The sequence below is a fragment of the Cyanistes caeruleus genome, chromosome 2, assembly GCF_971803275.1.
Source record: "Cyanistes caeruleus chromosome 2, bCyaCae1.hap1.1, whole genome shotgun sequence".
Classification (NCBI taxonomy): Eukaryota; Metazoa; Chordata; class Aves; order Passeriformes; family Paridae; genus Cyanistes; species Cyanistes caeruleus.
Window position 1 is genome coordinate 44774904 of NC_141702.1, and position 12702 is coordinate 44787605.

General features: G+C 35.6%; 1 protein-coding gene across 4 annotated transcripts in view; it reads left to right on the forward strand.

Annotated features, from left to right (window-relative positions):
- AFG1L (AFG1 like ATPase) overlaps positions 1-12702 on the forward strand; it is a 66453-nt gene that overhangs the window by 40086 nt on the left and 13665 nt on the right. For all 4 annotated transcript variants that reach the window (XR_015283079.1, XM_086876733.1, XM_086876732.1 and 1 more), the window contains exons 8-10: positions 1384-1466; positions 4930-5000; positions 5257-5357. Coding sequence is in view for 3 of the 4 variants with exons in the window: in XM_086876733.1 (XP_086732859.1) it covers positions 1384-1466; positions 4930-5000; positions 5257-5357 (255 nt within the window). In the remaining variant the exon portion in view is untranslated. The remainder of the gene's footprint in view (positions 1-1383; positions 1467-4929; positions 5001-5256; positions 5358-12702) is intronic.

Here is a 12702-nt window from a genome sequence, read left to right on the forward strand (position 1 = left end):
TTTGCAGAGAAGTTGGAGGTTTAAAGTAGGTACAGAGCCTTCACTCATAGCTAAGGGCAAAAAATTAGTGCAGTGAGTCATCTCAGTAATTCCTGCAGATATTTGTGATCTGTGTCCTATGCAATGCATTTGTTCAAAAGGGACATTGTTCCTTAAATCACTGATGATAGTTCTTCCAAATGTTTTCCCTGCAATGTAGTTGCTATGAATGAGGTTTGACATTTCCAATTTTGTTATTTGAATGGCCTCAAGGAGGCTTTGAAAAATTCCAACATGCAGAATATGAAACACTTAACAAGAATATTAAACCAATAGTTTGCAACCAGTGGTGCAGCGAAGAAGCAGACTGATTTAGTGGATTCTAGCAAATGGAAGAATTTTACTGGTGTTCAATTACATTAAAAGAAAAAAAAGTTTCATTACTTTAATTAAATTGTTAATAGAGCTATATTTTCTAAAATACTAAAACTTTTCCTCTCTTTCTTCGATAGCTTCTTTTGCGTTTTGCTTTATTAACACCCACAAGTTGTGTGTGTTGGAAGTAGTCATGACAGATAAGCAGAGCTATTCCCTTTGTGGGGGTGAGGGCGGTGTAAAATCTTGATCTTATTGATACTAGTGAGAATTTTGCTTTCAGCCTCAGGCCTTGAATCAAAAAAGCACCCTTTAGTACAGCTGGGTTTAAGTTTTTTAAGAAGCAATTCTTGTAACTACTCAGGGACATCTGTATCACACTTAGAATCTTACAGGCTGTTTAAAGGTGAGCAAAAAAGATCTTTTTCTGAGTTAATTCAGACACTGCAAAAATGAAATAAAATCTTTTAGCTACAGAGCTTTGTTTATTCACTCTTTTTCCATTTACAGCAAAATTTGGTGTGGTTCACATATTTGTTCTTTGTGTTATAAAATATTTACTCTACTTAGTAGAAGGAGAAAGATTAAATTAATTTTAGCTTATAAAATAGAAGTATTTTCATTTGTTGCTAGAATTTGTGTTCCGTTAAACTTTTAGTGCTTCTAATTTTGTATTTCAAAATATATATATTTTAATGTAAAAATAATTATTTTTGCAACTAAGCAGTGCCTATAGAGGAGTAATACCCACCCTTATTTCATCCCATGTGACTATTAGTCTATATTCATTTTTTAGTTGATGGACTTGCAATAGACCTTTTTGTTTTACATGTGAGTGACTTTCGGCTGATTTCTTCGCTTCAAAAATTGCAACTGAGACTTCAGCTTTTAGATCTTGAATTTTAGTTTTGCATATGATATTCATGCTGATGGTTTATCACAGACAATAGTAGATACAGCTTTGACTCAAGGAAAGCTAATTTCTTTTTTCTTTTTCTTTTTTTTTTTTTTCTTTGTTTTGGTCTCTAGAAATACTGCAGCACAGTCCAGCTTGATTCTGGAATAGACTACAGGAAACGAGTGCTTCCAGCTGCTGGAAAACTTTACTACCTGTAAGTTTATCTATGATATTGTGTTTGCTCTCTTTTTCCTTCTTATTAGCCAATAATTTTCTATTCAATAGGAAATGAAAAATGTATAGAAGAATTAGCAGGGTGTGACTTTTCATTTCTTTGCCTTCTGGTCCATTTTGTTCAGCAAACAGCCTTCCATTATGCTTTGATATTAACTTCATTAAACTACATTTTCGGTATCCACACTAGCATCATTTATAATGTGTGACTGAATAAAAACTAATTAGATTTTTTGGGGAGGTGTGGTGTTTGGAGAACTGAAGTGACAGATGGTTAGAAAGTAATGAATATCCTCTTGTAAGAGATTGCACAGTTCTCTTATAATAGAAGAACATCCTTATTGTATTTAAGTAATTAAGTATTTATAGAAATCCAATGACAAGAATTCATTTAATTTTGGGTGTTTCCAATTTTGTGGATTAAAAAACCCAGCACCCTTCTGTTTGACAGATTGTTTCTGTTTATCATGACAAAATTTCTTTAGCACTTTATATTTGCAAATAAATATATTTTAAAATATATTCACGGTTGTGTTTCTGGTTGCAGCAGAGAACTGCCTAATAGGAGCATCCTCTTTAATACTTTGAAAGCTTTGCAATGCAAACACTTTTCTCTCTTGTATTTTCTCTTGTAATATTATTTAATCAGTGACAACCTGAACAAAGCAGACTACAATAGCTTTATATTAGATTTATAATGATTGCACCTTTAAAGTACTGATTTAAAAAACATGTTTCCATGAAGAAAGGTGGGTATTTTCATAGGTGTGATGGGTGTTTGAAACCAAGTATGTTCATGCTACTTTTTAAGGAAGTTAGATGTTGTTGTTGTTTGTGTGGAAGCAGGAATACTGCTTGGTAGAACTACAACTGGCAATTCTTCCTGCTTTTGAAAGGAAGTGACAGAATTTCATATATGGAAAACAGGTCCAATGCATGTTCTGTATTCTTCAACTGTGGCTTTATGAACTTGAGAAAAGCAGCTCTTGTTCTATATTCTTGCCTGGCTTCACTTGCTCTGTGCTTTGTCATGTCTGCTCAGAAGTACTTTTTGAAGCCACCACTGACACCTGGGTGTTGCTCATCATGGTCCTCATTCTGAGTGCTGCTGTTCCTGCCTGTGGGTGCTGCTTCCTGTGCCTGCTGCACTCTGTGTGTTCTGTTGGACACTTGTGGAGAGCACCTGCCACTTTCTTTTCTCACTCTTCATACTCTGAAGAAAGGAAAAGGATGTTTGTGGTTTCTAGCAGGTAATAGGCCAAACATGGTGCCTGTGGCATCAGCTCTCAGAGGATATGCAGTACAAACGAGTTCCAGGAGTAGTGTCCAGCCAAAATATTTCATTGTGTTCTTTAAAACTTGTGATCAAGTGAATGGCAGAGATTGGCAAAAATTCTCATATGTTCTCTTACTGGAAAGATATTGGTTGCCTTCAGAATTTGATGTGTGAATCACCAGAAAGCAGTGAGGGGAAAAAAATATTAAAAAACCTCCATAGCTGCCAATGGAATTAGGTACTTATTTCTTTGTCCTTTCTTCTGAGGGAATCTCATTCATTCTTCTATGCAAACCGGTTCATTGGAGCTTTCAACCCTGTAGAACTAGCTTAGTATGTGGGGATTCCTTTTGTTAGTTTTGTTTTAAAATTAGGTACTGTAAAGCATTTTGCTACAGATTTCTGAAATTTAATCAGCAGTTCTTGTCCCCAAAGAAAGTGTTCTTGTTCAACATGTATATGTTCTTCTATTAATGGCAATAGTATCATTGCCATCAGTTTTTTAAGAATCCTCTTGGTGCTTCATGTGTTGTGTAGTCCTGTCTTGATTTAAATTATGTAACTGAGGGTTACATAAAGCTGTTTTATACTCATCTGAGAGCAATCAATGTAACATGATTGCTTGATCAAAGCAACTTCATTAATCTCAGTCTCAGGTGTCTTTTCAAAACAAACTTTCCTGGCAATAAGGTAAAATATCCACGTTAGGATCATATTCACCTGTTTCTTCTGGTAGCCTTTCAATTGAAATTTCTGTTACTGATAGGCATGCACAGGCACATACTGTCTGAGCTAGAAACAGAGATGTAGATAGATATGTATTTGTACTCACATGCACACACTCTTTACCCCCTTTTATGTTTTTTTTTCTGGTGTTGTCTGTTCTTTTTCATTTATTATTTTGTCAGAGGAATGCATCACACCAATATCAATGTTTAGAGAAATTTCTAGAATTTTATGTAACCTCCTAGTCAGAAAAGATGTTTAAAGTCTTCAAAATGGCACTTTTATAAGTTAGTGGATTTTCAGATTTTTTTTCCCAAATTCTTTGTATCTACAAGGTGGTCATCGTTAAGCTTTAGCTAAAAAGTTCAGTTCTGCTGTTAACATTTTTAAGGTGTTTAAGCCCTAATGAGCAGGAGAGTATTTGTTTAACAAGCTGATATTCATTTGTCAGTTAAGAGGATACCTAGAACTGTGTGAAGTAGTGTGACTTCAGTGCATCAAGATCTATAAAATAAGACTTCACACCAAAAGAGTTTACACAAACTTCAGTGAAACATTATATATCCTAGTTCTAGTTGTCTTCCATAACATTAATTTACTATTCTCAGCTAGAAATCTTATCTCTCTGTCTGTCTATCTATCTATCTATCTATCTATCTATCTATTCATCTTTAAGAATACAGGTTGGATGTGGAAATGTTGGAAAGGTTGGTTCTCTAACCTATTCAGTGATTAAAAAAAAAATTCTCTTACTGGACTGATCTTTTAATTCTTGTGGCCCAGAAGATGAATGAAAACTTTACGTCAGCTATCAGCACAGATATTTTGCATTTCACCATCTGTGGTTGATCTTTTCCCAAGCAGTATTAGTATTAGAGGTTGGGAAACTGCTATTACTGTTAATGCAGAGATCATAGTGGTATTTTTAATTTCACAGTTTAATTTTGCAAATTGTTTGGTCAATACAATCATTTGACTTGACACAGCACCCCCCTCCCCCTCCCAAAAAAAAAATTTGCTTCAACATTTAATTTTACAAAGTCCCTTCTCAAAAATTTCAAAGGCTACTTCTTTAGGTGCTTGACTGCCTTGCCTTGCCTTGTCTATTTGCTCTTATTTTGCATGCAAGATAGAGCCAGAAGCCTTTTTTCTCATTGTGTACACATAGTGTTAATGGATCTGCTCTGCCTGTATTGCCTCATTACTGGAAACAGCTCAAAACACAGAAGTCTTTCAGTATATGCAAATAAGGCAGAATCATCTACCTGAGAGTTAATATTCTCTACTTTTAAGTGTATTCTAAATGTAATGTTTGTATTTAGAGCATAACATCCTGTTCTCTTTTTTTTTTACGGGCAAAAAGCTAAGCAGGCTCAGGCAGCTGTTTGATGTTGGCTTCAAGTGTTATTAATTTCATATTCTATTATTCTTTTCACTGTAGCACAAGTGAAGCTGATGTGGAGGCTGTCATGGATAAGTTGTTTGATGAGCTGGCTCAGAAACAAAATGATTGTACGTAAGTTAATTTCTCTTGAAAGAGAATACATTTAGAACACAATGCCCAATCTCCACTGACCAATTAATAAGTTCCATTGCTGTATATGGGTTGATGCCACACTCAAGTGGCAGTCATTGTATCAGCATTTTGTCTAATTTATGTGTTGAATCATGTGCTATTATTCATGAAGCTATGCATTTCCTATCTGTAAGAGATGAATTTTATAGTAATTATCCAGAGAAGATTGAGTCTTTGTTCATGTTCCCATAGTAACTAGACCAAGGATTCTAAAAGTGCAAGGCAGAGAGCTGAGGCTGAATAAAGCATGTGGAACCATTGCAGACTTCACGTTTGAAGAGCTGTGCGACAGAGTGAGTACCCAGTCCAATCTAGATCAGTTAATGCTCAGACTTTTCATAGTTTAAAAAAAAAATTCAAACCACACAAACTTGTTATTTTCCCAAGCTGCACTAAATTAAAAAGGCTTTTTTAAAAAACTTGATTAACAGAAATGTTTTTAATTTAACAGGAAATAAACCCCTTTCCCCAAAAGAACCATACTAAATTTCTTTTTAATGATATAGTAAATTCACTTTTAGGTGTATCACAGATTATCTTCAAAAATCCTACTAGAATATATGCCTGGCCTAACATCACTGCTGGTATATGAGTGGTGGTACATCTTTATATGTAAATAGCAGCCAAATGCTGTTTTTATAACCTGGGGTTTTAGTTTGACACTCAAGCAAAGGAGTAGTGATTCTGGCACCACTAGAGTAACACTGCTGTTCCACACTTTGGTTTCAACTGCATGTACAAGGAATGTTTAATCCCAGGCCTTCTCAAAATATGCCAGGTTTTGCTAAACACTGCCACATTCTCTGCTTAAACATGTGAGATATCTTGAAAAGTTCTCCTTGTATTTGTATTATCCAGTGGGTTAGAAGACAATTCCCCAGGAGTTGCACTGTACTTCAGTAATCTCTGTACTGATGTCTGAAGTTGCTGTTAAATGATCACAACCCTAAACAAGGCAAATAGTACTTTTGATTCAGGATGGTGACCAGTCTTTTGGCAATAACATTATGCTTTCACTTCCTTGGAGCTACAGAATTGATAACTATTTGGACAGAAATGTCACTGGTTGTGTTTCACACTGTAGGTTTTAGATTGTTGGTTTTCAGTTTTAGACAAAACCAATAAGCCGTTTTTAAGAGTGGAGGTGTGTCATGGGTAGAATATCTTCCTTTTTTTTCATTAAAGGTTTTGAGACTTTTTCTGCCTTGTGCCTCTTAAAGTATGGGGAAGCTATGCTGTCAGCAAACAACTAGTACAATTCTTTAGTCCAGTAAATGCCTTGTGTACAGTACTTAAATGGGATAGTAAGTTGCTTCTAAGTAGAAATACTCTGATTAGCTCACATGTCAGTGGTTCTCATCCTGTTCAGGAATTATTTGGGGTTCCGATCATCTTGGCATAACAGAGCTTGAGGGTCTTGGTTTGCAATCAGAGCAAGAGAACCCTTGTGAAACATTAATCAACAGTATTGTTCTTACATGGATCACCCAGGACTTAGGTAATCTTGGTGTCTCAATTCAGATGCCTTCTGCAGATGTGTTATGTTAGTCTCTTATAGCAAAATCACATGCTTAAAACTAAAACAACATGGCAGACAGTAAATGGTTTTCTTTTGACAACTTCCTCAGTCATCGCTGATTTTTCTTTTCAGATCACTGATGTATCTTCATAAATATTACATTAGTATGTTGATAAAGGGTATCAGTATGTTTCCTTCATAGGCATAAAAGTATAGTCATGAACTTCAGAACTGTCTAATAAATTTAGATGAATGGCCAAAGTTGCCTCCAGTGTGAGTTTTTTCTTTTTTTCATTACTGTAAACTTTTGCTGTGATTCATAGCAATGGTAGAAAATTTCCCTCAGTATAAGCTGCATTTAGGACCTTGCCTGTCCCATTGCTCTGTCTAACCTGCTGCCATTGAAATCTGCTAAAAGGAAAAATTCAAAAAAGGAAAAGCCACAAAACCCTCTCCCTTTTTTTCATGAATTCTTTTAAGTTCTTTTAAATTTTGATGGAAAAACTTAAACATGCAGTGTCTTTTTAAACAGTCAGTGTGGGAAATGGCTCCTGCTCATATCACAGAAGATGTAGGGAGGATCCAGAAGAGTGCACTGGTGGTTTATAGCAAAAAATAACCCAAAATGAGAAGATGTTCAACATGACTGGAAGTATAAAGTAATTTATATATATTCCAGTAAGCCTGCTAACAGTGGGAGTGATTTGTGGAGGGATAAAGCAGAAATCTGTAGGGGACATAGCAACAAGCTATTTGCTACTTCTTGTGAAGCCAAATGGTAGGTAAGTTGACAGGTATCTTAAGTGCTACTATTGAAAACAGAAAAGTAGCTGGAAAAGGTGTAATGAAAAGTATGATTGACAAAAGAAAATACTGGAGGGGAATTTTTTGGATTTGCATGGAGCAAATCTGCAGACTTTTTTGTGCAGGACATGGGGACAAAATCCAATGGGAAGGAGAAGGCAGATTGTCCAAAGGGACATGGGTCAGAAAGCCTTCCTCCTGGAGCCTCTTGGAGCTGGGGTGAAGCTTAATTAATAGCTCAAACAGAGCCACCAGGTAGATACATGAAATCTGAAGTTGGTGTTGTAGGAGCTCATTAAACTTGTAACAGAATTGAAAATGAGATTTGCAGTTGGTTTTATAACAGTTTTAAGATGTGGTGACAAGCATGATAAATGGGAAATTCTCATTAATGGGGGAAAATGAGAGATAATTGCTATTATTGAAACCTTCTGGGACAATTCATAAAATAATAATACAGAATGGTTGCTTACAGCCTCCTTAAAGACAGAGTGGCTAAAAGAAGTGGAAAATAGTGTGCAACACTGAAGGTACTGGTACCTGCATTAAAGTTAATTAATACAAGGTTCTTGAGTCCATATCAGTCTACTAATTAACAAACCCAGAAGGAAAGTACTCATAGGGATCTGTTGCAAATGGAGCATGAGGCAGATTGCTCCTTGAGCACTTGGCTATAAAAAGCATATAAAGAAAAAACACTGTTATATGTTATGCTGTAGATGAAACTCAGGAAAAGATGAAATGTAATTAGCCAGAAAATTGCAAATGATAATTTTCTAGCATAAAATGTACTACGTCCAGTACAAGGTCATTTGATTGGAGCTTACAGTGATGAATTAATCTAGAAATTTCTGTTGTGTAGGAACAGTATTCATTTTCTAACATTTAATGAAGCCAAAAGATATTCCAAACAGTGAAGTTGCGTATTTGAGTGTTCAGGAAGAGCAATTTTCAAAAGCAAAAGGGAAGTGTGACTAACTGGAAAGGGAAGTGTAAACAACTACAATAACAAAAAGAGCAACACAAAGCCAAGAAGGACTCTCTGTGGAGGAAGGTAATAAAAGTATTTCTTGTGTTACTGTTGAGACAGAATCAAATAATATGGAATGAATGGCAACTAATTATGAAGTACAGGAAATTCTAAAATAAGGGTCATGAGCAAATATGTCCATTCAGATAAAAGACTTACTTAAAATTGGAGTTTTGATGTTTTATATTATCTGAATGTTACTGGCTTACTTTTACCTGGAGATGGATGAACTTTTAATAACGATGTGGAAAAAGGAAAAGGTTTGGAATAAATAAGTGTTCTAGGTAAAGCAGAGTGAAATATTGATTTTACTAAAGGACAGTGAAATAATTTTCAGTCTGCAAATAGTTAACATATGTTAAAAATAGCTTGAAAATACATTTTGTATCATTGGAGTTCTGAAAACTAGGCTGAGATCTCTGACTAGCTTTTTATTTTTGATAAATGTTGAAGTGCAAGAGAAATTCCATATCACTAGAAGAATGCTGTCTGTGTTGGTATTGAAAAACAAACTTACTTGTTTCACACATGCTTATGATGATAGGTGGAACTGCAGGCTATTGGTGAGATTTTAGTCCAAGAAGGGTAATGGAGAGGCTGATTCTAGATGCATACAGTGGATGACTAAACAATGGAAATGAAATTAATTCTCCAGTCTCCCTGACTTTATAGGAATGGTTGAAGATACTGTTTGTATTGGAAAGTGGTGTAACGCAGTCTCAAGAAAGTATTTGTTAAATGGATTGCTAAGTTAGTTAACTAACCTACAAAAAGAAATTGCTTAAGGCTTGTTGTTTGTAGCATTTCTAGTGAGCACATTTTTATACTAAGCCCAGTATATATAAAGTTTTTTTCCCCAGAAGTTTTGAATATAACATAAATGCTAATACAAACTTGCTGTAAATACAGAATACTGGTTGTATGGGGGGGCAGAGCAATGAAGACAAGAATGCTGTGTGCAGTTTATTTCTTACCAGAACTGGTATTTTGGGGGAGGGCTGGGGTTCTTGGTTTTGGTTTGGTGGTTTTTTTCCTGTGTGTATGTATTTGTGTATTTTTGGTGTGGTTGTTTTTTTTTTGTTGTTTTTTTTTTGAGAGTTTGTTTAGTTTTGATTTTATTTTACATCTAAACAGACACAGCCTCCTTTTACTCTGTATTGGGTCAAAACTGGGTGCCATTTTAGGAGAGGCATTTGAGCTAGGTACTAGTTTTTAGCATTAGCCATCTCTAAAATGCAGGAACTTGACATACCCTTACATACATGATCTTTCCTGGTTTTGAAGTACCTGAAAGTAGGGATGTGAGTGGGTCAGGGTCACCACTGCCTTTTGGCAGCTCTCACTGCCCCTGTAGTGAACAAGTTCAGCAGCCAGATGGGAATATGCCCATCTTGAGGGAATAACCAGCTCTTCCCCGGTTCATACTTCTGGGTGTAGGCAATACTTAGTCTATGATCAATCTCTGCAGTCAGTTCAAACTGAGTTCTTCCAAGCCTTGTAACTCCTAGGATTTGAAGGGGTTTTCACAGGAAGTGTATAGGATATTTCCCTCATACCAAGCAATCTTTCTTCCAAATTTGACATACTTGGTCTGCATTAAATGGAAGTGCCTACAGCTTACAATATTATCTTGGAGTTTTCTGAAACTGTTGTATACCGCTGCTCATGTGGGTGTCAGTAATCATTGCAGCATGAGTGGACGACATTGTACTCAAAACTTGGTTAATTGATTCCTTTGGCTATCCATTACCTTTAAGGGTTCCAGAAAAATGAATAAGTTTTTCAGGAATCAACATGTGAAAGAATAGATGCTTTTGTTGTGTTGGCAAAATAGCTTATCACTCAAGTGACTGTTTTCACTTCATTGCTGCAATCTGTCTCCTAGTCTGGTCTTGGGTAACTGTTACAGTGCATTCCAAGGGATAAATATCCAGACCTAAAAATCTGCATTTGCTGGTATAGGATTAAGGAGATGTGTTTGAAATTTCACTGAAGTTTCCTTTGAAATAAAATCAAAATTGTGTTTTAGGGGGAAATAATGAAACATTTTCCACTTTGATATCATGCAATTTCATGAAATGTCAGCTAATACATAATAGATGAAAATAGAAAATCAGCAATTGGTAACCTGATGCTATTTGTAACATCTTCTAGCTTAAGTAGAATTTTCATAATAGCCACTTTTTAATTAGTACCTGGGACCTTGGGAGTTAGAGTTGGTACCTTTCTGGTATTACAATATTTCATTCTTGTTTCACATGTTAGCATCAAACTTTTTCATGTCAAGAGTATAAAGAGTTATTTCTGTCTAAAATAATGCATCAGATACTGGTAATTACTGTTTGTCCATTAATGTTTATAAAAATAAAATACAGATAATACGTTGTATGCAATGCTGATATAACATGTAGTTAACTTGCTAAGTTGTTGGGTGCCTCAATTTGTAAATCCTGGTTTTCCAGTTGAGGATAATCCCGAGTTTTAGCTAATTTAGTTAATACCAAATTCATACACAATGCTTTTTTTCTTTACTAGCTATGTGAACATGTGGACAACCAACAAAAAACTGGATGAGAGGATACTGATCTATTTTGGTTGCTTAAAGCAAAGGAGAAGCAGTTTTTCAGACCTGACACACCAGGGTTTATGTGGCAGAGTGGCACGTGGTGATCTTTGTCATGGGCATGAAGCAGTTACCCAGGACTAGAACAGAGCCCTGTGAAGGTCCTTCTCCGGTGTAATCAGCCAGGAGGACTCTGCTTGGTTTTCATCAAATTAAAATGTATCCACAGGAGGCTGGGATAGGCACCAGGCAGAGTAAGAACATACAGTTCCCGAATTTTAATGCTAACATCGGCTTCTCCCATTCTTGGGGCCTTTAATTTCTTTCTTCCAGTTTCTCCTTCTATACAAGGAGTGAAACACTACCAGTGGTGTTAGATTATTGCAAAACATAATTAGTTAGATTGTTAATTGAGTTAAATGTGTGAATGAAAGATGACCTTTAAAAATAAAATGTATGTATTAACTTGGTTTTAAAATCCATATATATATATGAAGAGCAGTGTTCATTACACCTTAGAAGAAATCATTCTCTGCGAGTTCCCTTTCTTCACTTACCTTCAAAATTTTCCTTGAAAACTGGTAATTGTGACAGTTTGATGTGGTATAAATAACGCAGCCAACAGCTCACCTTCTGTGTAATCTTCATGGAGCTAAGGGAGTCGGGAGATGCAGAGCTGCTCTCGGTGCTCCCCGGCTTGTGCGCAGCAGCTGCTGCCCTCTGCCGGGAGCGCTGGCTGCAGATGCTCCTACAGAGGCTCAGCTGCTTTGGTTCATGGATCCTGCAGGCTTTCCATTAGGTAATCCAATATATCCTTTCATCCAACTGCCCACTACCAATGAATGTAGTGTCTTAACATGATACTAACCATTAGCAAACATACAATAGCGTTAAAACTCTGAAAATAAATTTAATGTCGGTATTTATGTTGTAAAAGGTTATCCTATTGTGATTTTTTTTTTCTTTGTAATTATTCAATGTTTCTGAAATTGGCAAAATAGAATTTTTGTGTAGATTAACACAACAAATAAGTGGTGAACAGTTTCTGTTAGGTTGTTGTTCCATTGCAATAGGCATGCTGTACACATCAGGAGGAAGATGTAGTTTTTAACTTGAATAGCTTGCACTTCAAAGGAAAACATGTAACTGAGCTTTAAAAAAAAAGAAAATAAAAACCTCAAAATTCTCAAATGCATCAAGTGATTTAGAAATGTAAGTGTCTGTTTTTGAGTCAGGTGAATGTCTGCCCTATGTGATGACATAACTACATTTGTGATTTAATGGCTCTGAGTAATTTTTGAGGGAACTATCTTCATTTAGAGAAGCTGAATGTATCCACAGTATAATTTGATGTCATCTTTAGGATTGTAGGATTGTCAGATATAGGTGTAAATAAACATACCACAGGTAAGCACTATTTCCAGTAACATTTTAGAACCATAGTTTTCCTTAGTTTGTGATCCTAGTTTTATTCCTAAGAGATTAGCATTTGCAGCTTAAGCTTTACATTGACAGTCTATCTTTTATTAGCTATAATTGCTTTAAGGATTTAATCAGGATCTCTACCTCCCCAAAAATTTGCCATATCTTATTCATGAGCATTTTTTATAAAATAAACTCAAGAAACTTATTTCAGGTGGAAATATTGCAATACAGTTATATTGTTACCCAAACCACCTTTCTATTTTACGTGTATCAGAGCTTTATTTTTAGAGAACACTC